Source organism: Rhinolophus hipposideros (genome assembly GCF_964194185.1).
Source record: "Rhinolophus hipposideros genome assembly, chromosome: 10".
In the NCBI taxonomy this organism is placed as follows: domain Eukaryota; kingdom Metazoa; phylum Chordata; class Mammalia; order Chiroptera; family Rhinolophidae; genus Rhinolophus; species Rhinolophus hipposideros.
Window position 1 is genome coordinate 38,489,270 of NC_138056.1, and position 27,225 is coordinate 38,516,494.

At 35.4% G+C, this 27,225-nt stretch overlaps 1 protein-coding gene across 13 annotated transcripts in view; it reads right to left on the reverse strand.

Annotated features, from left to right (window-relative positions):
• Positions 1-27,225, reverse strand: part of FAR1 (fatty acyl-CoA reductase 1) — a 62,044-nt gene that overhangs the window by 6,775 nt on the left and 28,044 nt on the right. For 7 of the 13 annotated variants that reach the window (XM_081064887.1, XM_081064882.1, XM_081064888.1 and 4 more), the window contains 8 exons: positions 24,548-24,723; positions 14,874-15,053; positions 12,957-13,134; positions 11,860-11,904; positions 11,623-11,741; positions 10,596-10,663; positions 8,675-8,846; positions 1,144-1,273 (listed from right to left, as the gene is read on the reverse strand). In XM_081064887.1, the coding sequence (XP_080921013.1) occupies positions 1,144-1,273; positions 8,675-8,846; positions 10,596-10,663; positions 11,623-11,741; positions 11,860-11,904; positions 12,957-13,134; positions 14,874-15,053; positions 24,548-24,723 (1,068 nt within the window). Of the gene's footprint in view, positions 1-1,143; positions 1,274-8,193; positions 8,366-8,674; positions 8,847-10,595; positions 10,664-11,622; positions 11,742-11,859; positions 11,905-12,956; positions 13,135-14,873; positions 15,054-24,547; positions 24,724-27,225 lie in introns of all 13 variants that reach the window. The other 6 variants (XM_081064894.1, XM_081064893.1, XM_081064883.1 and 3 more) reach the window with 1 other exon arrangement.

The window sequence follows — 27,225 nt, forward strand, 5'->3', positions numbered from 1 at the left end:
GATCTAACGTATACTAAAATTTCACAAGAAGATAAAGAATGGTGAAGAGGCAATATTTGAAGAAACAATGGCTAAGTATTTTCCTGAACTGCTAAAAGACATAAAACTTCAGATCCAGGAAGCCCAACCGAAACAGGATAAACTTTTCAAAATTACACCCACATTCATAGTGAAACTGCAGAACACCAAACACAGAGAAAAACTCTTGAGAAGAAGGTAGGAGTAACAGATCACCTGTAAAGCAGCAGCAAATTAGACTTTTCAAAAGCAACAACATAAGAAACACATGAAAAGAAAGTTACCGTTAATGTGCTGAAATCATGTTACAGAAACAAGGGTGAAATAAAGACATGTCAGACAATCAAAAACCTAGAGTTCACTACTAATAGACCCCATACTAAATCATATTCTAGTATTCTGGATATATTTCAGGTAGAAAGACAATGATCCAAAGAGAGGATCTGATAGCAAAGACATGGGTAAATATATAGCTACATTTAAATAAAACTGAACAAAATAATCATTTCTACTTAAGAGGTTTAAATAGAAAACTAAAGCAATGTATTAATCATGTAAGTTAGTGGGGGTGGTTGGTAATCACAGCTAAAACATTTTAAGGTCCTGAATGTCCTTGAGGAAGAGACTATAGAAATTGTAATTTAGACTTTATTAGGTATGCATGTTAAAATACCTAAGGTAACCTCAAAAAGAACTCAAAGAGTTTGTTTCAAACTAACAGAAGGAAAAATGTGGAACGACAAAAAGTATATGAAAAACAATTTCTGAGAAAAGGTTTTTCAAAACTCAGAAAACAAAGTATTTGGGGGGGGGGAATGCATAAAGAAATCAAAGTTCTCTTTGAAACTGACATTAAAAGAAAAAAGAGAATCAACATTTCAATTATATTTTAAAAATATCTGCTTCTCAAATTCTTACATTGTAAATTCTAAGGTAAAGCAATTTTATTTCATCACCAACAATTATGATTGAAGCTTTAATGAGAGACTCTCATTACATCAATATACATCAATAACTTTCTTGCTGCATAATGGTTGTGGAAAATATCCAATTATTTTTCAGGTTGCTAATGGCTGTCTAATTACTATGCTACTTATTTTCTAATATAAAACAAAAAATACTTGCCTTTTTATCTTCAGGATTTAGTTGATTCATTAACATATTGACATTATCAGTATTCCAAACCCAAGAATTACTTGTGAAATATTCAAGAAACATCATAGCTCTGTGAAGACGAGTTATTGTTTTCATCATCCTGTTGTAAGAAAATGACAGATTTATATTTTGCATAGATTAGGAAAAATCTCACCACCACCCAGGGTATCAGTTTCTATACTGAGACATTAACAGTAAAAGTATAATGCGTAATTCAGTAAGTGTACCAAACCAGCAGGTCTAATAAGAATATTTCTGCATCTTGGAAGGATATTTCATAAATCCAAAACAAACAAAAGAATTTTAAGCAGCAGCAAATGCATTTAATATTATCTAAACAGAGTTCTGCTGATGTATGAAATTAATTTTCAAAGGAAATACAATACTTTAAGGTCAAATTTTCTACATATACTAAGCAATAAATGGATTCAATTAGAATTCCTTACTTTTTGTTCTGTAAACCACATTTTAGTTCAGCTGCATTTTCTAATATTTCCTCTGAATTCAAAACATATTGTATTACATTACACAGAAATATTCATTTGCCATTTAGTCAACTCTCTCTCTATATATATTTTAAATAACTTTCTCTGTAACACTGACAGGTACTGCTCTTGATCATCTGGATGTGCCATGAAATCAATGACTCATGCTGAAAACTTTCTGAAATAGATATTCACTCATCTCCCCAAATCTCTAGTATCCATCCTTATCGAAATAAAGGAGTTCGAGTTTTTCTTTTTAAAAGGGTACGGGTTCATAATCTTTAAATTTGTCATTTTATGTATCATGGCTGGCTCACTGGTAAGTCATTGATATCATAACACTAACCCGAGCAGTAACATCTATAAAATAATCACCTATGACAAGTAGGGAAAGGGAAGAAAGAACCTTTTGATACAAAACACACCCAAAATTCCTAACCTCCGATAAACAAAAAAATAATTTTTGGAGAGATATTTTAAAAGAACTCAATTTATATTCCCACAATAATGATTAGCATTGTATGTAGTTTAGGGAGTCCCCAAATCAGGCGCTTTAGAAATGGGGAAAAATTAGAACATTAGAAATGCGAGAGGGGAAAAATCAAAACAGTAACATAGTTAGCTAAGCAATTCTGATGACACATACATTTAGAAAGAAACCCTGAATCCAGAATACTGAGAGAAAATGAGGTAACACTGACTTTGTAAAAAAACAAACTGCAGTTCATGCAAGAAAACAATTACAAAATAAAACCTCCATTAAACACGAAAAAAATTATTGGGCATCAAAGGCTATATTTGGACAAAAATAGTTCACACAGCTCAAAAGCACTTGGAGAAAAAACAATACATGCTGCTTTTAGAAAAGAGATTAAACACTTTTTTTCTAAAAAAAAAAAAAAAAAGGACAAATTTGTAATTAAATCAATATTGACTATCACAGCCAGTATAGTATACTTGAATCACAACACATACATGTATTTGGTTAATATGGTTTTCCAAAATACACCTCATTAAAAAGTTTTTCTTCCTAACTCCTTTTTCACTGGTAAGTCTCACCTAGTCTTATCCTCAGATTCATTCAAGTAATTTAGAATTACCCTAAACTGTATCACTGATTCAGCCATTCAAAAATAATTACAATAAAAACTGGAGTGAGAAAAAGAAATCTGAATGGCCATATATGAGGAAAGTTCATAGAGTATTTATCAAACCTATGGGAGATAAAAAGAAACTTACAACTTTGGACCATCACTCTTTGCTGAGACATGACATAAAAGCAAATGCCTGGGACTACACTGCCATGCATGTTCTGAGAATTTATTTACTCTTTATCATAGCAATGCACAAAAAAATAATCAATCACAATTCTTTACAGTAGGGCAAGATCGTAACCGTCATCTAGTCCAGGGTTTCTCAACCTCAGCACTACAGACCTTTTGGGCCAGATAATTCTTTGTGGTGGGGTGTTATCCTGTGCATTTTAAGATGTCTGGCAGCGCCCCTGGCCTCTACCAACTAGATCCAGTAGCACCCCTCCCCCAGTTGTGATGACTAAAAATATCTCCAAATATTGTCAAATGTCCCGAGGTGTAGAGAACCACGCAGATTAAAAAAATATCAGGTTCAGAGAAGTTAAGCTAAATAACCAAAAGATAAGACCATGTAGCCATTTTTTAATGTCATTTTTAACAGTGATGAAATACCTACTACATTTCAGAGCTAGGGTGAACAATTTATACTGCTTCTACAATGTAATATCATGCATCCCAGTCCTAATGGCTATTAACCAGGAATCCATATGATGCATGAGGTGTACTTTTTATAATTATGCCAAGATTAAAGTAAATCCGAGTTTTATCTAGCGGACACTCAGAATGATGTGAATGAGTAAAATGCACACCATGAATGACATAATTGACATTAGTTTAATGTAGAAGTAGGCACTATATTAAGGCCTCAATATAAGGTATAAAGCCCAGTGATTGGCTCAGTAAATGTCTGAACAAATTAAATACTATAAATTACAAGACTTCACATTTAATATTTATAAAAGTGCCTAAACAAAAAACAAACAAACAAAAAAAGAAACTTGGTCTCTCACTGTTTTTAGACTTTAAATTCCCAGAGGTCAGATCATTCCTGATTTAATACATAGCCTCACACAAGACAAACCTCAGATAATAAGATTCTTTACTTGATGTTTCCTATTTGGAGCAGATTTTAATTTCCAAAGGTGGCTGCAATATCATCTCCCATCCTACATGCTCACCTATAATGTCACCTTGACTATCTCCCCATCAAGAGGCGAAGGTAACTTATACCCAATAGATGAAGTGCAAATGACCCTGTGATTTTCGAGGGTAGATAAGAAAAGGTGATAGAGCTTTCTGCCTGGCTCGCTAGAATACTTGCCCTTGAAGCCTGCAGTTATCATGGATGCTGTGCCACTTCCCCTGAGGCTGTCATGCTGTGAGGAAGCCCAAACTAGTCCGTGTAGAGAGACCACATGGAGAGGCTCGGAGAGACTACAGGACGAGAGAAAGACACGCGGCCACTCAGCTGCTCTGCACCCTTCCTTTCCATTACCCCTTACTCCACAGTGATCTGCTCCAGTCCCTATCTGACAGCTACCACTTGAGAGACTCTGAGACAGGACCATGTAGTCAAATCCTTCTAGAATTCCTGACCCACAAATATCATAGGCGATAAAAAAAAAATAATAAAATGTTGTTTTAAGATACTTAGTTTGAGGGGATTTGCCACGCAGCACAGGTAATGGGAACAGATCTTAGTACTGGCGAGTGTGGGGCTGCTATAATAAAAAATCTGAAACATGTAGTATTTGCTTCAGGGTCAGATGGTAGACAGAATCTAAAGGTCTCTGAGGTGACCACTGGTGAAACCTGAAAGACCAAGAAAAGAATCTGAGTGAAGCCTTAAAGGGCTTCAATGAACCTGCTGGTGAGGCCTTACAGGAAAGTGAGAAAAATATTGTTGGGAGTTGGAAGAACAAAACTGTCACCAGTAGTAACATGGAAAACAGAAACTGTACCTAATAAACTTGATGATCTAGCCAAAATTTCCTCAAAGAGGAATAAGGTGATCTTTGAAAAATGAACTATTTCTTTGAGTGGAATTTAGAGGAAATGTAAAATTCCAGGGAGGAATTCTTTAAAAAACAGGTTCTGAGCACAGGTCAAATCCAGAATTTTGATGTCAGATATTTTGTTAAGACCTCTGAAAGATCTAAGGTAGTACCTGAGGAACAGAGTGAAGAAATGAAACAGAGTCACTATAGTCAAGCTGCTAAATTAGAGGAAACAATTCTATTCTTGTTTTAACTGGCTTTGGAACTTAAACCTCTGAACTTTCCAGTCCTGTGTCAATGCCTGGATATATATCACTTCATTGAATTTCAATACCTGGCCATACACCAGACCTTCAGATAACCCTGATTACTCTCCCAAGGACTCACAGACCCAGACCACCTAACGTCCACCACCTGACATCTATTATCCAGGCCACCAGATGTGACCAGACTTCCTGGCACCCATTCTCCAGATCACCTGGCATTTATCATCCAGACTGACTGACATCTGACTAATAACTCTCCTGGACCAATCCTAGGGCTAAAAATGCAGGACTGATTCTTCTTAAACATGTACTTTTTACTATAAGAACTCAACTTTTCTTTCTTCTTCAGAACACTCTGGGTATTGCCATTGTGTTTCTGATTTGCAAATGCCAAAACCTTTGAATAAATCTTTATCATTTATTTCTAACCAAAGCGTCCAGACTTTTTGAGTTTGTTCAACATGCCTAAATAGAACCTTTCAAACAAAAGGCTTGCTTCGTAAAGAAATGTCTCATAGAAACCCAAGAGGCAGGACCTAAGAGTCTAGTTTAAGGACCTAAGAGGCTAGGATCTAAGGATGTTGTCTCATAGCAACCTCATAAGGAACCCAAGACAGAGAAGGGCATATCTCAAAGAGATCTGTGGGTACAGCTTTGGTCTAATGGAGTAGATTGTCTTAAAATAGATACACAGAACATCCAGTTTGTACTTGAAGGGACAGAGACAGTACAAAATGTAAAGTGGCCTTTGGATCAATCAAGTGCTAGCAAACCAGAGTCTAAGGGACAAATCTACCTGTTTTTGTAAATAAAGTTTTATTGGAACACAGTCATGCTTATTCATTTACATACTGTTTATGGATACAGAGTTGGGTAGTTGCATACTGGAGCCTACAATTAACAGCAGAGTTTAGTAGCTGCAACAGAAACCATATAGCCCTTTTATAGTAGGTGATTCCCCCCAGGGACTCCCAACCTTCTATGGGCAGGAAGTAGGTTAAGAAAGCTATTTAGTTGCAAACACGGGCCATTTTTTAATGGAAAAAGAAGAATGACTCACAAGCAGCCACCAAGAGCCTTAGGGAACTCCCAGAGAGTAGGACTGAGCCCTAAATAAGAAACCATCAACACATACCCAGCTGGAATTTCACACTGTTATGGACCAGTGATTGCTGTGTGCCTCCCATGTTCTCTTCTTTTTGCACAAGACTGTCTAAAGTCATTTTCCTATGCTTGTCTCACCATTATATATTGGATGTGTGGGCAGCAGGTAACTTGTTGCTTCAGTTCACAGGTTTTCAGACCAATGCTTAAGAACTATACCTGCAAAACCATTCCTAAAGAGCCTCATTTGCAATTACACCAGATGTAGTTGACAGAACACTGGCTTCAAGCTGATGTCAGAGAGGTCATGGGGGGAAGAAACAAGTGTATTTTCCACGTAGAAGAAATATAAATTGTTGTGGCCAGGAGGCTACCTGTAGCAAACTACACTTCCCAAAAATGGCTGCAACAAAACCTTTCATCTCATTTGTTCATATACACATCTTGACCAATCTCCACATCTCATTTCCGTGAATCTTGGAGGACTTGTGACTCACTTGTGACTAAAAGAATAAGGCTGAACTATGCTGCATAATTTTCCTAGGTAGGTCACAAAACGTGTGTTGCTTCCACCTTGCCTGCTGAAATATTTCACCTTGAAGTCTACAGTTGTCATGTAAGCAGTCCAATTCTCCTGAGGATACCACCAGTCCTTGCAAAGAGACTATATGAGATCCTGACACTATATGAAGAGACAGTGATACCAGCTGTTCCACCACATGCATCCCTTTCAGCTCCATCAGACAACAACCACATGAAAGACCTCCAAGCCAAAACTGCCCAGTTGATTCCTTCCCAAATTCCTGATCCTGACAGAAATAATAAATTGAAAGAAATAATAAAATGACTGTTGTTTTGAGTCACTAAATTTGAGATGACTTGTTACGTAGCAACACCTAGTATAAATTATTTAATAAACATGGGTTATTCACTCATTTTTTAAGTTTACTAAGCCCCCTTTGCATTGTGATATATTTAACCCATTTAACTTTTTTGACCTAGGGTTGACTTTTCTGTTCTAACTTGCAACAACTTTATTAATATCAAGAAAGCATACACTGCAATCACTGATAAATTTACATCTGTTTTAGCCACAAAAGAATGCTGCCAATGACAGATACTGCACTTTTCAGATCATTCCAGAAAACATGAAAATAACTTTGATATATTTTGGATCTTTTTTCCATTAAGCAGTTCTTTACCTATTCTAAAGTTGTTTAATTCAACACCTCTCACATATTTCAATACATAACCTAGATTTAGCAACATAACTGAATCCACAGAAAATCCCTACAAGTAACTCAGATCCTGAGACACTATAACTGGCAGATACCTCACTTTTACTTTTTGAGCAGTTGATGGAAGTTCTGGAATCAGCATCTTCTTTATACATAAATAGTCAAATCCTGAACTCTCCAATCAAAGGCTCCACTGTAATGCCAATGTAGTTAAAAAAATAAATATTTTTATAATACATTTCACTGTAATTATGGTAAAGACAGAAAGATTTTACGTTTGTGGGTTTCAAAAAAAAGAAAAGAAAAAAGGCTATAACAACTATAAGAAAAAAAAGTTTTCCATTTGTTATTAACTTTAAAAAAAAATACTCTCAACCTGGAAAATTAGTCAAAAACTGTAATTACCATATTATAAGCTGAATGGGCAGCTGAGATAATTCAAGCCATTAATTTTCTAGAAGCATCCTATGTTTTTTCATATAAAACTGAATAATCTACTTAAAGCAAAACATTTTAACTTTAAACCCCTATAAAGCTACCCTATGTTTTTAAGAGGAAGAGAAGGGCTCTACTTCAGCTTATAATAACAATGACAATCTTGATGTTAGACGTTTCCTATATTATGGGATTTTGGAGGATCAATGGCCCAATAAGATAAGATCCAGTCAGTCTCCCCAAATATCCCTAATTGATAAGAAATGTCTTAGCATCCTGACTGTGATTGTGATTAATCAGGTTAGTATTCTAAGGATAAAGCTCATGCTAGCGACTTCTCCTCTCTCCAGCAAGCTTCCACCACCTTACCAATAGAGTGTATTTACTGCTATTCTTCTTACCACGGTTCCTGACCTGTCAACCTGAGTGCAAGATCGAGCAATAATGCAGGTACTGTATGTCTGACACCCTTCCAATAATGAAGCAATAAGTTGTTGGAATACAACTTAACATTGGGGCGCCTGAATACTTGATTTAAAGGATTCATCTTGAAGGAATGATTTAGATAATATCCTGTAGGAAAAATAAGCGTCAAAGCATTTTGAATGTTATTTGTTATTCAGAAAAAAATACCTAAAGTTAGACCTAGAATTCAGCACATGACAATAATTTATTATCCAAACTTTAGAATAAATTAGAGTGAATTGTAACACTACCTTTGCTTTTCTGACAAAGTCTTAAATTCAAGAGTCTTCTCATTCACAAAAGGCCATTAAGCCTTATCATAAGCATAAACAAATACAGAGTTAATAGGCATTTTAGTGTAAGCACGGGCTGTTTAACAGTCAGAGGAACAGATAAGACAGAGCTAGTCACCATTACCTTGGGCTTCTTCCAGTCATCCTGAGGTAGATATCATACAGGAATGCTGGGGCCTTATGGCTTACAGCAATCCAGTAATGATATAAAAGGTGATTGGAGGTTAGATTTACATTGGGCCGTCTGAAGGCCTGTTCGAGAGGATTCCTCTTGAAAGTGGAAATTACATGGTATTCTGAAGAAGAAAAGTTGTGTAACAGCTTTGATAATAACCATGTAATGAAGTTTTGAAAAAAAATCATGTTTTTACAAAGCATTTTACCAAAATGTCAAGAGTTCGTTCATTTAAAAAACAAACTGTTCTACTCTCTATAGTAGCTAAGAGAATATGTGTGTTAGACTGCTGAACTCAAGTCGTTTTAAAACTGCCACTATTTATGAATTTTATTTAGGTGAATGAATTTTTGCTAAAATTCACTCTTAAAAATCCTTTTAATGTTTTTTTTACCTATGTCAGTTTACAATGTCACTTTCTATATTTCACCTCTCACGATAGCTTCTTTCTTTCTGTTCCTCTTTCCAGATTCTTATTACTGTACTTACTTAAAAAAGAAAAGGAAAGTCATCATCCTTTGCTTATGAATAATTAAGGTGCTCAAATTAACACACATCAGCAGCTTAAAACAACCCCAAATTAACTTCTACTATAATTTATTCAGGTTATGCAATGTCGACACAATCAAATCTATTATCATCTATGTTAATACTTTAGTGGAAATGTATATTGAGACACTCACTAAAAAATAATGCTCAACTTAATTTTTACTGAACTTTATAATACAAAAAAAGATTACAAAAAATACCTCTCATTTGAAGTGTTTTAAAATTATTAAAAGAATACTAAATATAATTATCATAAAATTAAAATCACCCTAGATTTTTTTTTCTTATATGCTCTAATGGTCAATCTTTAAATTGAAATAAAAAAGCTATAGAAAAACTGTAGACAAATGACATAAAAGATTTACTTTAAAATCAAAATTGTTCTACAAAGGTAACAAAAATCATTCAGTTAGAGGTAAAATAAGACCTATTAGTAAATCAATGCCATATATACTGTGTTTCCCCGAAAATAAGGCTTAGCCAGACCATCAGCTCTAATGTGTCTTTTCGAGCAAAAATTAATATAAGACCTGGTCTTATTTTAATATAAGACCCGGTCTTATATAAAACCGGGTATAATATAATACCGGGTATAATGTAATATAATATAATATAATATAATAAAATATAATACTGGGTCTTATACTGATTTTTGCTCCAAAAGACACATTGGAGCTGATGGTCCAGCTAGGTCTTATTTTCGGGGAAACACGGTATTTTACTTTAAATTTGAAAGCATCAACCAACAACTTAAACATGATTCAATTTTAGGAGGCTTTAAGTTATAGTATTCCCATTTTAGAACACATAACAAAGCATACACAACCTGCTACGAATTTGTCAATTTATATAGATTAATAAATATAATGGAAAATATTCTAACAAAATGTATCCTACTTGCTAACTCCTTTATTTATTACTCTTTGGACCACTGCCTATCTCCTGTGATATACCAACTCTTGTAGTTGGAAGTGCTATTGCCTATGGATAGGCAACATCAGCACTGAGAGTGCCCATGAAAGAAAAACAGCACTATTTCCATGCCACAGGTATCTATGAGGGCTGCTGCCAATGGCAGCAGAAAAAGAGTACGGATCAGACAAGGGTGGGATGAGAAGGGGATATGTAGCAGGATAGTTTTAAATTTGCAAAACATTACTAAGGCCCACAAGGCAGGTAGATATTCTTAAGATGGCAATTAAAATAAGAATAAACTGGTAATTCAGTGGCCTTAATGTCTCATGGATTATTCTGACATAACTCAGAGAACATTTTAAGTTAAGATTTATTCTAACATTCAAAAACACAGGTAAAATCATACCAACTTCACCCCAGTGGAAAGGATTAGTGCTGCCTGTTGTGCAATTATACACCATGATGTTCCTTGGTCTGCAAAACAAAGATCAAAGCAATGAAATATAAAAAAGAGGCCTAACTTGTCCAATCTAAATCTTATATGATATTCAAGTAGGCAAAAATGAGGATGAGTACCTTTTCTACATTATTTTTTAAAGTATGCTTAAAAGATTAATTTTTGTGTCTATTAATTACCCTTTCACCTCCCCTACCAACAATATTATTTATTAAAAAAATACAAATTTTGCCTTTTTATATTTTTCCTCCTTGTATTAGCAGGAATGTCTGTTGTTTTTAAATGTAAGAAGAACAACGACAAATAATCTCAGTTTTTCCTATCTCCTTCTCATTTTCAGACGTTCTAATTGAAAATATTATAGACTGAATTCCCTTTTACTAGAAACCATATATTCATATGATCATATCCCACCTTTTTTAAGATATAAAAAATACTGACTTCAAAAATAAGGGCAGTTTTATTAATTAGAAAACAAAAGTTACTGAGCCTAAAGTTTGTGTCACCTGTAAATACTCCCTTTTAAAAGGAGGCCCGTAAGTTGATTAAAGCTGCTCTACTGTAACATGTTTGATATATGTAAGCCATTCTCTGAATTTTCAGCTGTTTATGTTGAGTTTATACCAAATTTTAGTATGGATTAAAAAAATCATCAGGGGTGAAGGGAGTTCATTTTTAATCTCTAATGAACTTGTCCGTCCTGCAGGTAGTACATGAGAATTAATATAATATTAATTCTTAATTACTGCTAATGGAACCACTTGCTATTATTGCCTGTGATAAGCCAACTCTTGCAGTTGGAAGTGATAATGCCTATATATATATATGTGCATATATACATATATACATATACACATACATATACATACATTGGTATGGGAATATTAAGACTGAGGGATTAACATTAGTCAGTAGTTCTGTTTCCCATTCTCAGTTACTATATATATGTAGCAAGCAACGCTGTCACCTCATATACCTATTAATTCCGGAATACCAGGCTGCCGCAAGACTCGTGTTGACAACTACATCTACAGGAACAAGATCTGCAAGGGCATTGTTGGAGGCACGCATTGTTCGAAGAATTCCTTTCCCTGCCTTTGTTAAAATTAAAAACAACACTTTAAGATATATAAGCCAGAGTCCACATATACATATAAATACAGAAAACAGAAAAAAAATACAGAATATTAAATATATCAAAAGGTTTACTTACCGCAATAAAGAGACCACTTGGTCCATTAAAGTTATCAATCCATCCCTAATACCAAAGAAAAAAAAAATAGGAAGCTTATAAATATTATGAAACTAGAGATTTATTATTTGAAATCTACAGCTCCACATATATACTTGGTAGTTCTCTTCTAAAACCGAAAAGTTAGACTTAGATTCAGACCAGAATATTTCTCCCCATCCTACATTAAAGTAGTCTTCCTCTGGGATTGCAAGTGTCTAAGTAAAATCATTTTCAAGGTGTTACCTATTCTTCCATTAACTCTGAAATGAGAATTTTATAAAAAGGAGTGCATATCTGTCAAATATTTTTGCTAAATTAAGCCTATTCAAGTTTGATTTTATGCTATTTAACTGATGCAGTATCCTGAGTTCAGGGAGAAATGGTAAATTATCCTCAAAATTACTGAATAAAACAGAGGGAAAATAAAACAATCTCAAAGCGACAAGAAATGCTACCATTATAGAAACCTACGTTGTACCTAAATCAATTTATCTGTTAATTTATATCTATGTTTTCTCTTATTCCAGGGATTCCCAAATACCATAATGACCTGCTTTTCTATAGCAAATTATCATAGAAATCTCTCTCTTTCTTAGCTTGTGATCTCTATAGGGAAGAATCCATGTTTTGGAAGGCCTGCTACTTTTTGGTACTAAAAATCAAATGAAATAAAGTAGGATCTTGAATATTCTCGTTTCTATTCCCTTCCCCTCTGTTGCAAGAGAAACTAATCAGCAAATAATTTTAAAAGCTAACAAATGTTTATTTGTCAAAAGTCCAAGCTCATCAATCACAAAGAAAACATAGCTCATGGTCTCCTCTGACTCAAGACAACATTAGTGTCTTTGATTTAATTTTCAATAGGATTTTTAAATGTTGATCTGCATTTCTATACACACATTACATCAGAAGTAGAAGTACCAAAAAAGTGTCTCTTTCTATGAACCGAAACAGCTTTGCCATACTAAGCTATGTGAATAAAACGTGCTCTCAAATCAAACAGAGCTGCCAACGCTTCAACAGAGCTATGACTTAAATTTTCAATTTCAATTATTTAGAGATTTCTAACAACTTACCGGAAAAGGTTCTTTCCAACTGGCACCAACGATCGATGGCCTTACAATGGCCACATTTAACTTTGCTCCTTCTTGTTGTACAACATATTCTGCCAATGCTTTCGTGTATATGTATGTATTAGGTCTGTCTCCTATCAATTTGGGGGTGATATCATTTACTAGGCCATCATCCATCCACCTGGTAAACAAAGAAATTGCATCCAAAAATATTTTCAGATGTTTTACTATAAAATGAAAAAACCACTTACCTTGCATATTCAAAGATATCTGTTGCTCTGACTGAAATGATTTCACAACTTTTACTAAAAATGTGGATGCTAGTCTTACTTTCAGCATACACTGATTACAAGTCCACATCTCTTATACCCAATGTCTATATCCAAAAAGGTCTGAAAACCTAGAGTTCTTTCATAAATCATATGGTATGTAGCAAAAGCTAATCTGAAATGATTTATGATTTTTTAAAATACCACTTCATACGTGTTTGATTGGGGTGCTACCTCATACCTAACTGAAATTATTTCATATTATATAGTGTATAGATTATATTCTTTCTAAAATCCAAATAAATTCCAAAATACATCTGGCCCCAAGGGTTTCAGATTAGGAATTATAGATCAGCATATAACCACCTAACAGTGTAACATGTTAATTATATACAACTGCAATGAACACAGATTTACAATTAATATAAAAGGTCTAATAATTTCAATATTTAAGGTGAAGCACTGAAAACTGTATGTTCTCACTAGCAAGACTAACAAAAAGTAGGGTAAACTATAAAAATAAATTGAACCATGCTATACAGATTCAATTATCAACCTACTATGAAGTCATAAAATTCCTCCAGTTTTCTCAGTGTCTCTGAAGAAAAGGTCTACTCTGATAATCTGTAAAAGGAGTGTGATATACTAGGTGATATCTATGGTCTTTCCCAGTCTAAATATCTGATTCCAATGTTATGTACTTGTTTTCAGATACTTTTCCCTTATTGTCTATAATACTGTGTGTAGTATAGTACTTGTATACTCAATATACCGTCACACTCTAATGATAGTCATACTGAGAAGGAAGCATAAAATGGAGATTATCAAAATAAATTTTCTTCTGGAAGTTCTTTTCGTGTGTGGAAGGAAAAGAATAATAATGAAATTGAAGGGCGGTGGCTACTAAACTTAAGAAAAACTCCACAGTGGAGACCAGTTTTGAAAAATGGGAAAGATAGTTGCTACATTAAAAGAAAAACACCACACTAGCTAAGCTGAGGACTTAGCCAGTAAGCCTTATCCCTGGAATGAGTTTACAGATCCAATCTATGAGTTATCCTAAAATTATGTTAGGTAGATTTCATTGTAAGTAAGGAAAGAAGATATTAATATAAAATTAGAAGGTTACACACTCTTTCTCAGTAACTTAAATGTTTGGAAGTATCAACTATGAATAAGAGAAAAAGTAAAAAGCTTCGTTAACTTCCACTTAGCTTTTCCCAGAGTTATTAAAAACTTCTGCTGACTGACCTGTAAGCAAAATGAGGTAGATATTTGGGACCATCTAAGAAATGGAGTTAGGAAACAGAAACTAGGTAATTATCCTAAGAATGTCTCAGTAAGCTCTCATACTTATTAGAGGCCCTAATATCATAGATGAGTTGTTCAGAGGCTTTCCAACCATCACACTTGGTCGAAAGTGAAAGCTCCCCACTGACTTCACCAACAATCATTTAGATATAAATCTAGACAATAAAAAAACACAGTAAATAAAGAATAATTTTTTGAATAAAGAAGAGATAAATGTATACGTATGTGTGGGTGGACAATAGAGAAACTGAAATAGACCAAGAGATACATATAAATAGATAAACTTGGATCTAAAGTTTTAGCATCAAAACAAACATATGTAAATTTCAAACAAACATACTCTAAAGAATCAATCAGTTTCTTGGGATCCACAGGTGGTGGATAGACTACTTCATCAATATGCTTTCGATTGCAGTAGGCATAAGCTGTAGACACATGCATGAACACTTCCAGATTCTTCATTTGTTGGGCAAGGAGAATAAGCTGTCGTGTAGCAATCACATTTAACTGAACAGCATCTCTGTAAATGAAAAAGTGACAATAAAAAATTGGGACACTATGTCATTTATTTCACCTGCTAAATAAATCTTATTTCCATTGGAAAGACAGAGATAGAGATCGCTTCTTTACAACTGATTCCTTAGCTTTGCTTTTGTGTATTTTATTTCAATATGAAGTACATCCATTCTATTAGTCGTGTTTAAAAAGAAATATTTTCGGGGTCCAGTCAAGATGGCACAATAGGTAAATGCTGTGCTTACCCTCTCTCATGAACCCATCAAAATTACAACTAAACTACAAAACAATCGTCATTGAGAATCGCCTAAAATCTTGCTGAACCGAAGCCCTACAACTAAGGGCATACAGAAGACACCTTGAGACTGGTAGGAAGGGCAGAGATGCAGAATGAGCTGGTCCCACACCCACATGTGACCATTAAAAATTGGGAGGGATATATCGACTGGAGGTTTCCCACCCCTTGCCTGGAGGGAGGGGTTCCAGCTCCTCCCAAGCACAGGGTTCCAGTGCTGGGGAGAGAAGTCCCCATAATTTCTGGGGACATTTTTGTGAAAAACAGCAGAGGTTATGACTGAGTAAGATGAAGGATGGCTGGAGTCCCAGGCACTCCTCTTAAAGGAACCATCCACGGATGTACTCATTGACAGAATCACTGGCTCTGAACTCCAGGACTGTGACAGCAGCTGGAAAGGTGGCAGAGACATATGGTGGGGAACTGAGTTGTCTGGCTTGGGATGGGGGCAAGAGGGGTAGCTTTCTCCTCGACTGAGGAAATTGCGGAAGCCATTGTTTTTTTGTTGAGCCTTTCCCCTTCCCAGAGTGCAGACGCAGGCAGCCACCACATCTGAGTGTCCATCAAGCTGCCATTCATTTGCCACACCCTGGTGATTCGAGACCCCACCCCACCCAACTTTCGGGCACACCCAAGCCACTTCTAGTGACTTTTTTGTACAAACTGCCTGGTTTAGCTCAGCTGCAGACTTTCCTAGGGTCTCTCAAAGGTTTGCGGAACCCAGACAAGCAGCATCTAGCTAAGCAGCCCTAAGCCCGGCACTAGTGGTAGCTGGCCTTGGTTTGCAGCTTGGCCTCTCGAGGCACTTCCAAGCATGGCATGGGCCATCTGCAGATTCTTTGTGGCTCCTGCCAGGTGGCTCCATGTGGGGCAGGGGCTATGGCTGAACTTGACCTGCAGTGCATCCCCTCCAAGGTGATCCTGGGGCTGATGCCCCCAGTGGCCAGCTTCAAAACGAGCTGGAGCATCACCCAGCCATCTCCAAGACCAACACAGCCAATGGGCAGATTGGACAGACACCAGAGTCCTGCTGAGGCAGACCCTGCTCTGTAGGCTCAGCCCCTGCACCACAACTCTTCCACTGCAGTCTCAGCCAGTCCTCACAACCAGTGAGCCCAAGGATCATTCTCTCCCATTGATGTGCAAATAGCAACCAGGGCTCAACTACAAGAGGAGGGCACACACAACCCACACAAAGGACACATCTGGAGTGCATGGCTCAAGCAACCAGAAAGACTGCGCCACTGAGCCCAGTCTGCTCTGGCACACCTACTACATAAGTTAAGTCCATACTACTAAGACCGGAAGACACAGCAGCCCTACCTAGTACATACAAACACACAAAGAGACGCAGCCAAAATAGGGAGACAAAGAAACATGTCCCAAATAAAAGAACAAAACTCCAAAAAAAAAAAAAAAAACTAAACAAAATAGAGACAAGCAACTACCAGACACAGAGTTCCAAACACTGGTTATAAGAACGCTCAATGATTTCAGGGAAAACTTCGACGAAAAGATAGGAAATATAAAAACAGAGATAGAAAACATAAAAAATAACCAGTAAGAAATGAAGGCTACAATAATGGAAATGAAGAATACATTACAAGTAATCAATGGTACAAAAGATGAAGCAGAGGATCGAAATAGCAATGTATAAAGTAAGGTAGCAGAGAACACCCAATGTGAACAGCAAAAAGAAAAATGAATCCAAAAAACTGAGGAGAGTTTAAGGGGCCTCAGAGACAACATCACGTGCACCAACATTCGCATTATAGGGGTATTAGAAAGAGAAGAGAGAGAGCAAGGAATTGAAATCTATTTAAAGAAACAATGACAGACAAGTTCCCTAACCTGGCAAAAGAAATAGATACAACAAGCCCAGAAAGTTTGGGACAGAGTTCCAAATAAGATGAACCCAAAGAGGCCAACACCAAGACACATTTAATTAAAATGGCAAAGGTTAATGACAAAGAAAGAATCCTAAAAGCAGCAAGAGAAAAGCAGTAAGTTACCTACAAGGGAGCTCCCATAAAACTGTCAGCTGGTTTCTCAACGGAAACTCTGTAGGCCAGAAGGGATTGGCAGGAAATATTCAAAGCAATGAAAAGCAAGGACCTACAATCAAGATCACTCTACTCAGAAAAGCCTTCATTTAGAATCGAAGGACAGATACAGAGCTTCCCAGACAAGAAAAAGCTAAAGGAGTTCATCACCACCAAACCAGTATTACAAGGAATCTTAGAGATTTAAAACAAAAACAAAATTGAAAATATGAGTAATAAAATGGCAATAACTACACACCTATCAACAATTACTTTCAATGTAACTGAATTAAATGTTCCAATCAAAAGATAGGGGGGCTGAATAGATGAGAAAACAAGACATATGCTGCTTACAAGAGACACACTTCAGATCTAAAGACATACACTGAAAGTAAAACTGAAAGTAAACGGATGGAAAAAGATATTTCATGAAAATGGAAACAAACAAACAAACCAAAACAAGCTGGGTAACAAAATTTATACCAGACAAAATAGACTTTAAAACAAAGACTGTAACAAGAGACAAAGAAGGACCTGACAAGCCAAATTCTGGGTATTTATCCAAACAAACCCAAAATGCTACTTCGAGAGGACATGCTCATCTATATGTTCACTGCAGCATTATTTACATAAGCCAAAATAAGAAGGCAACCTGGGTGTCCCTGAATGGATGAATAAAGAAGAGGCAGTACATACCGTATATATAATGGAATATCACTCAGATGTAAAAAAGGAAATCTTGCCATCTGCAACAACATATATGAACCTAGAGGGTACTATGCTGAGAGCAGTAAGTCAGACAGCAAAAGATAAGTGTCATATGATTTCACTTATAAGTGGAATCTAATAAACAAAATAAACAAACAACTGAAACAGAAACAAACCCATAGATACGAAAATATTTTGATGGTTGCCAGATGGGAGGGGATTTGGAGGGGTAGGTGAAAAAGGGAAGGGATTAAGAAGTACAAATTGGTTGTTACGCAGTAGTCATGGGGATGTAGGGTATAGCATAAGGAATACAGACAATATTGTAATAACTAGGTATGGTATCAAATGGGTACTAGATTTATTGGGGTAGTAAATGGGGGGGTTGGGGGCAGGGTGGAACAGGTGAAGGGATTAAAAAATACAAGTTGATAGTTACAAAATAATCACAGGGTTGTAAAGTATAGAGAATACAATCAATAATATGGTAATAACTATGTATAGTTCCAGGTGGTACTAATCAGGGGGATCACTTCCTAAATTATATAAATGTCTAACAACTATGCTATACACTTGAAAATAATACAAAATAATAGTGAATGTCAACTCCAATTGAGACATTTTAAAAGGGGGGAAAAGATCAAAATTATTGTGATAGCATGGTTCCAACGTCAGATAGTCGCTGGACTTATCATGGTTATCACTTCTTTAGCATAGGGAATATAATCAATAATGTGGTAATAACTCTGTATAACGCTAGGTGGGTACTGTTGAGTATCTATGCCGTATACTTGAAACTAATATAATATTGTATGTTAGCTATATTTTAACAAAAATCTTTCAAAAATAAAAATAAATATTTTGATTATAAAATAAATTTCGTATTAGAATTTAAAAAGTAAAAATACAAATTAAAAAATTTAAATTACCCAGAAATAAACAGATAATTTCTGTGTCTTTGGCTTTTCTGTATGCATTTTGAAGTTACGTTAGATTTCTTTTGCATCTTGATTTTTAAAAGTATATTATTACATGATATGTACTAAAGAAGAAGAAATTAGAATGGTTAAGTAATTTTAAAATGCTATGGCAGAGTCACCAATATGGGTGAAAGAAAACTCAGAAATATTAAATTATGTTAACATATAATCAAGTAAGAATGTTTATTACCTTCTTTGTAGCAACTAATCCAAATAGCTTTTTAAGTCTACTTACAAAATTCAAAAGGGTATTATAATAAGACTGGTACATAAGTTATAAGAGGTACATGTAGGACATCAAAATGATCTATATATCCCCTTCTTGAGATTCATTTGAAATAAATAATTCCATAAATATACAAGTAAATATGCAGACTAATCAGTGAAGCATCATCTAGTAATAGCAATAACCTAGAGCCCAAATATTCACTATTAATAATAATGATTTAATAAAGTGGATATTTTATCACAATGAAAGATTACAGTCATTAAAATAACTATGACAACTATAAAACATGGAAAATCTATAAGAATATTTTGAAAATACATACACTATGAAGTGAAGCAAGATTAAGAACAAGAGTCTGGAATAAGACCTTGGTTCAAATCCTGACTTGGCCAACCTTACAGTTAGGACTAGGTGTCCTTCTAAAGTCACCCAGGCTTCAGTTTCCTCACCTGTAAATTGGGATAATAATGGAATATACCTAACAGGATTTGTACAAAATTAAATGAAATAAATAGCTTACAAGTATTTAGCATTATCCAGTCCCAGAACAGGCATTCAATAAATATTACTTAAGGTAGTAAGACAATGAGTGGTTTTTGCTTTCTATTAAACTTTTGTTTATATAGCTTGATATTTAAGGGGGGGGAAGTTGAAATTCTCAATACCAGTAATACTTTGATAAAACTGGCATGGTAATATACTGCTGGTGACACTATACCTGATAAAACTGATCTGAAAGAGTCTAGGACAAAATAGGAGGAATTATAGAAATGATATAATTAATCTAGTTAACATACTAAAATTAACTCAGAGGTAACACTTGTTCTAACCCTAATTTTTGAAACAGAAATTAAAATTCCACAAATCTGCTAAAGTGAACGTTACATAAATTATGGTATATCAACATGATGGAGTATCATCACATCACGTAAATTATACCTGGAAAAAATTAGAAATATGGAATTGTTTCTATAAGTAAACTCGAAAATTCTATGTTTCCATTTTATGTAAAACAGTATATGTTCAAATATAGACCACAAGGACATTTTTTTAAAAAACAGAAATAGTTTTGAGTACTTTCCAAAATTTTTACATTTTCATTATTTAAGAAAAAACCCAGCCATTCTTTTAAGGGGCCAGGATATGTCACAGATAGAATTTGGTCCACTTGACTGTAAAGCAGTACTTTGATGTCTATCATATTTGCAAAACAATGGGGATGGGAAGGGTACAGTTTTGGAAGAGGTATACAGAGAATATTCTGTTACAGGTTCCTGAGGACGGGACAAGAAGTTCTGGGTCACCAGGAACAAGAAGCAATTCATGAGAGTTTGAAAAACTCCTGTGCCTTATTTTTTCTTTTAATTCAATAGTATCCAAGAGCCTATGAAAACATACTGGCAGGAAATTTTTTAAAAACGAAATAAACTGGGTTGGAGGTCTTATAATTATGAGTGTATCTTTTTTCTTCCTTATCGCAACTGGGGTAGGGGGAAATCTGTTCAAATGCAAATCCAGCAAAAAAAAAAAACCACAAAAAACATTTCACAGAGAGGATACTGTCCACTAGACTGCAGGGCAATGTGCTATTTTCTTTTGCATTTGCAAAACAATAGAGTGGGGAGAGTAACGTTTTTGGGAGCAGTACACAAAAGATATTCTGTTACAGGTTCCTGAGGATGGTGACAAGTTTCTGGGTCACTGAAAATAAGGAATAACTTGAGAGAGGAAACACTCTTGTGCCTTCTTTCTCCCTGACCCCTTTACCCTTACCTGTACCTGAGAGCTCAAACCTGAAGGCATTTTTGTGCCAACAGAAGAAACTCTTAGTATCTCTGCCAGGTTCACTTCACTCTATTTTACCACCACCCAATTTCTGCTCCCCTGAAATTCAGGCTAAGACCCTAACATGTTAGATCAGAAACCATTTAGTACTAAACAAAAATAATGTTCTCATTATGTTTTGGTTTTCTAGAGTCCTAAATGCATCCTAAATAACATTGGTTTTGCAATGAGAGTGGGGTAAAATGAACAAATCTTTGTAATTATGGTCCATCACTAACGTAGACATAGAAATCACTTCAAAAAAAAAAAAAAAGAAAAGAAACCAACTTGAACTGCCGGTAAATTTTCTTAGTTACTTGTGTTCTGCAGACATCCTGGGTTGTTCAAAATCTTGTTGATAATACTTCTAAGACTTTGAACCAGAGATTTCACACTTGGCATGACATATACCTGGGATCTTATTAAAAATGCAGGTCACTGAAACTCATCCTCAGACACTTTAATATCCAAAGTGAGGCCTGTGAATCTACCTTTTACGTAAGTTCCCCAGGCCATTCTGATCTCTTTCCTCACTTCCCCACCTGTGAGAAAATACTAGTTAGATGAGATCTCATCGCTGTTGTTACAGATTTTTTTTGAACTCAATGATGATATAAATACAGATGTCGAGGGACCAATTAATCAATCTTACAGCAGGGAACCCGGACCCCTGTAATTTAAATCACACCCAAGGCTCTTGCTAAAAATGAAGATTCCTGGGTATTATCCCAAAACTGGAGGGTCTTATTTTGTCAAGTACAGTTAAGATTCTGCCTTTTTAACATACCTTCCAAGAATTCTTAAGATTCAAAATACATTCTAAAGTTTACAAATAAATGTCCTTACACTTAACAGTTTCTTGATCTTTTCTAATCATCAATCTTTACTTCCACTCCTTTCTGAACACCTACTCTCATATTCATACTTGGGGCCTATCACCCAAAACTGCTTCATCTCTGAAATCTCATACTATGAATTTTACCCAGACTGCACTATCTGTCCTTCCATTTCTCCGTTAAGCCTGTTTTCTGTCCTCATGGTTTCTGTCTAGTTTCTTGACACTTCTTTTCTCTCAACGCCATTCGCCCTGTCTTACCTTCACTTTCCTTCCTACCAAAGTATACCAGACCCCATGGATCAACTATTTAAATAACTCCCTTTATTATCTTCAATATCACTCTCCCCCCGTCTTTCGTCCGTATTTCTCTACAATTTCTAAAATTGATACCCATTTTTCCCCAACATAGAGTTTATAAACCACCATATCTGAAAATAAATGAACTCTACCACCTCTCAACTCTCACAGCCCTTAATGTATACTCTTCTGTAACTCCTTATTTTTATCCTATATTAGGGTTATTTAAGCATATTCTATCTCCTTTATTATATTATATGGACTTTGCAAACAGGATGTGTGAGCAATTTATCTTGGTTTCTCCCAAACTACTAGGTAAAATGTTGGGAGCAAAATCTGGATTTTCTTTCCCTGGCAGTAAAGGCTTTGTGCCATTTTTTATTTGTGGGTTAACTTAAAAAGTGATTATAAAGAGTAATTGTTTTATAAGTGGTTATTATGTGCCAACCGACAGTAATTTAGAATATCAGGCCCACATCTAAAGTTGCAGTATCACCACTTAGACATCAATATCCATTAAAACTGCTTCATAAAAAAAAATAATAATTTCAATGACAAAGCTTTGGTCAGCAAATACACATGCCTTGACAAGGAAGAGAAGAACAATACATTTTTTTATTCACCTGCCTATCCCATCCTCTCTGGTTTCTCTAGTAAAAGAAGAAAGAATAATGGAAAGATTTCCCTTTCGTTGATGGTAGCCTTGCTTACCTTGAGAGGAACAGAAAGAAAGAAGGTACCGTGAAAGTACTGTATTTTGGTCCCCCTTGTAAAGGTTACTTTGATGAGTTTTGCCCTAATTAATGTTACCGGTTCCAATGAGGACTACACCACAATTATCTAGTATCTATATACAGTTTTTTTTTCTTGAAAACGGTTTGACAAGGCTGTGTGAACTCTTCTGGTTATGAAAAAAAATAAAAGCTAGAAGAACTATGGGGGAAAATATCTGTTAGATTGTTTCATACTAAAAACCTACCTGAAATTACATTATCCAAAGATGATTGGCAAGTATCAGAAGACATGTATATAAATACATATATATACATGTTTTATGAAAGCATTATTTTACTATAGTTCTAATAAGATTCTTTTGTCACGTTTCAATCATGAACACATAATAGCTGCATCAAAAGAACTACAAAGTAAATAATAAATTAGTATCACCAGATAGTAAATGATCAAGTCAAGATTAGAACTAAGGTATGTAATTCCAAAGCTCATACCCTTTCCATTACACAATGCTGCCTCTGCTTCCTCAAACGTAACATGGATTTGCCCATACTACTCCAGTGGGTAATGTTAGCATGGAATAAAATAATGGATGGGAAAATACGCTGAAAACTATAAAGCAGACTATAGAAATGTACAGTGTCCTTACCTGAAATATAGCCAAAATACATTGTGATGCCTTGGCACTAAACTGTAACATTATATAATGTCTATTAAGATTTATACTTCTATGCTAATTAAAGACAATATAGAGGATAATCTCTACACCCTTTATAATCAGAATTGAATGAAAAAATATTTTAAGAAGAAGGTCTTCAAAGTAATTGTGAAAACCTAAAGAAGTCTATGCCAGTTTTAACCGGCATAAGACCATAAAATTAGATTAACATAGTATTAAAATTGTATTTCTGGACACACCATCAAAAACAATGCTCTAAATTAAACACCATTATTTGAAATGCATATCTGTTAAAATTTTTTAAAAATAGTGAACATTTAGAATGTTTTGCTTGAAAGAAGGATCTTGAAGGAAGTCCAAATTATTTTTTAAATTAAAATTATATCCAATGTACTCTGCTCCTAACTCTGCTAACGAAGTTTTAAGACAAAAACAAGGTATGACTTAAATTTATAAGCTGCAAACCTGAGCCGAATTTTTTAAAATTTTCAGATGGATATATATGAAGTAGAAAACTAAAGCTACTGGATTCTGAAAGAATGGAAGGAAAGGAAATAAACGCTATTAGTTGTTAAGACTTACACTCTACTCTTAACGAAGGTAAACTTCTCTTTCTTCTATCCATACCTCCCATTTCTTGTTTTCCCTATCTCATATTTACATTCATGGTAACTTCTTCTAATAAATATATACTAACTACCCAATGTTTTTAAACAGATAGTAAGAGAAAGGAAATTCGTTTAAGTCTGTAGGACACTGAAAGCTACAATTGAGTTTCAACTCACTTTCAAAACAACTTGACTAAAAAGTAGAATTCAAATTAGATCTTTTAACCATGATGAAGTTCAAATATCATATCAATACCTTTACTTACCTTAAATTTTCATTAAACCTTACTGTAGCTGCACAGTGGAATATAATATTGGTAGAATCTATGATGATCTCTTTATCTTCTTCACTAAGAGCCAATTTAGGTTGGGTAAGTTCACTGCTGATTGCTATAATTTTCTCTCTAAAATCTGGATTTTCATCTCGCAATCTGTCAAAGAGCTATCAAAGGAGAAAAAATATTTTTAGGGCAGTATTTTTCAACTTTCTAAAAGCCTTTATCACCGCCCCTCCCTTCTTCCCCACCAAGGATCATGATATTTAAAACTTCAACTATGGAAATCCTATGGTTGCTATTCTTAACTGTTATCATTGTATATAGAAAACACTCTATGAGGCCATGATTATCCCCATTTTATAGATGAGGAATCCGAGGTTAAGAAACTTGCCAAATCACAGAGCTGGTAGTTTGCAGAGTAAAATTTGCCTTTGTTGGTTAGATCATATTATCTTTCAGAATAGACAAGCAGTACAAACATCAGGACAATGTTTAAAATAACCGGATTTCTAAAATCTAGACCTTAATTTACTAGGAAAAACCAGAAAAGTAAACAGACAATTAAAATATAATGTTAAGCAATGAAACAGAGATCTAGTTCTATGGGGCTGCACAGGAGAAACAACTAACCCATCTTGAGAAAGACCTGAGATTATAAAGTAATAGTGTTCCAGGCAGAGACAGTAGCATGTAGAACCACTTAGAAGTGCGAGAGTATTGGTATGTTTGGAAAATTAAAAATAATTCAGTAAGACTTGGCCAATGACTAGACATGAGAGATAAGAAATGTAAACTGCGTGAGGACAGGGACCATATCTATTTGCTCAGCACGCAGGCACTAAATAGCAGAATTTGCCTCGTAACATATTGACATGATAAACATGTACTAAGTGAATTTTCATTAGGTGAAAAACACTGGGAGTGAAAGTACAGTTACAAAGATACAGGTTTTTCAATGATTTTCCAAAACAGTTTTGTGAATGTTGAATGTAAAGTGCTTATGTGACACCGCAGCAGGCAGGTCTAGTAGAGGTAACTGGCTCTCTAGGTCTGGAGTTCAGGGAAGAGATGGTCAGACTACAGACAGAGATTTTACTACCCACACACAGGTAGCCCTGGGAGCAGATCACCCAGGTCACAGCAGTGATTGGCACGCAAGGTCCAGACTATACCAAGTTTTTTCCAAATCTAATTTAAAGTACAACCATTCAGCTTACATAAAACAGACAGTTGCTGAGTCATCACCTAGTTGGAAGAGATTTAGGCCTGGGACAAAACTCTCAAGAATATCAATATTTAAGAAGCAAGAAGAGAAAAAAAGATCCTGAGGAATGACCAGAAAAGCACTTTTAACAACTTGATCACACACGTTTTTATTCCACACTTTTTCATTCTCCCAGATTGCCGATGACCTTTAGTTCCCCTTCCTATCAGGTATCTCCCACTACCACCCAGACATGATCATCCTGCTTCACAAGTTGTATCAGAAACCATATTCTTGCCTTCCTTAGCCACCATCTCTTTAATACCATTTTCTTCCCACGGTTACCCCAATTTGTTCCTACTTTACTAACTTCACTAATGCCCTCTTTAATATACTTCATTCGTCCCTTTCCAGAATTTATTTCATGGTCAACTACTTTAATTTAATCCTCACCATCCAATAGTTTCTTTTCCTAGAGGCATTCCTATAAATTAGTGGTTCTCAACTTGGGGCAATATTTGCCCCTCGGGTACAGCTTGGGACATTTTTGGTTGTCAAAACTGGGAGGATGAGAGAAGGGAGCAGCTGGCATCTACCGGGTGGAGGCCAGGAGTGCTGTTGATCACCCTACAATTCACAGGACAGCTCCTTATAACAAAGAATTACCTGGCTGAAAATGTCCATAGGGCTGCATTTGAGAAACTCTCCTATAAGACAATGTCCCACTATGGTATGTGCTCTTTGCCTATGCTCTTTATTCCTGTTCCAAAATCACAGTCGCATTACCCCATAAGTTTCTTACTAACTTCAAATATATTTAAGGACTCATTTTACTGATTCACCAGCAACGCTATACATAATGGGGAATGAGTGGCCCTAGGATTAAAGGGTGGAAGCACCAGAAGGGACTTAAAGGCCTAAGATAAAATAACATCTATCGTTTTATGGAGACTCTAGTCAAATATTTATTCAGACAAATATTTGGGAACAATGCATCTTTATATTGAAAATATACTGAAATGGCCATATGTTTGGGCTCAACCACAAAAGTTCAATGAAATTTCAGGCTTTAAGAAGATATTAATTTTCTTTACAAATTAGCCTTACTGTGGAGGAGAAGTTTTAGAAGCACTGCCCCGGAGACCCCAGAGGAGAGGCCCAAATCTTTCACATTTTACTCGGGCCCTCAATTCCAACCAAGGTATCAACTGTAATTACTGGTCCTATCCAAGCTCACAACACCTCTATGCTCTCTCTTCCTTCCCTCCTTCCTCTTAAAAACTCTCTAATCTGTAGGCCGCATTAAGGCAAGGACTCTATCTTATTTATCCCTGAATTCAACCGCCTGCCTCAAGTAAATTATGCGGCACTGAGTAGGTACAATAAGTATTTTCTGAAAAATAAAAAATGATTAAGAATAAATAACCTCTTACTAGGGGGAGGGAAGTCGTTGGAAGGAGGA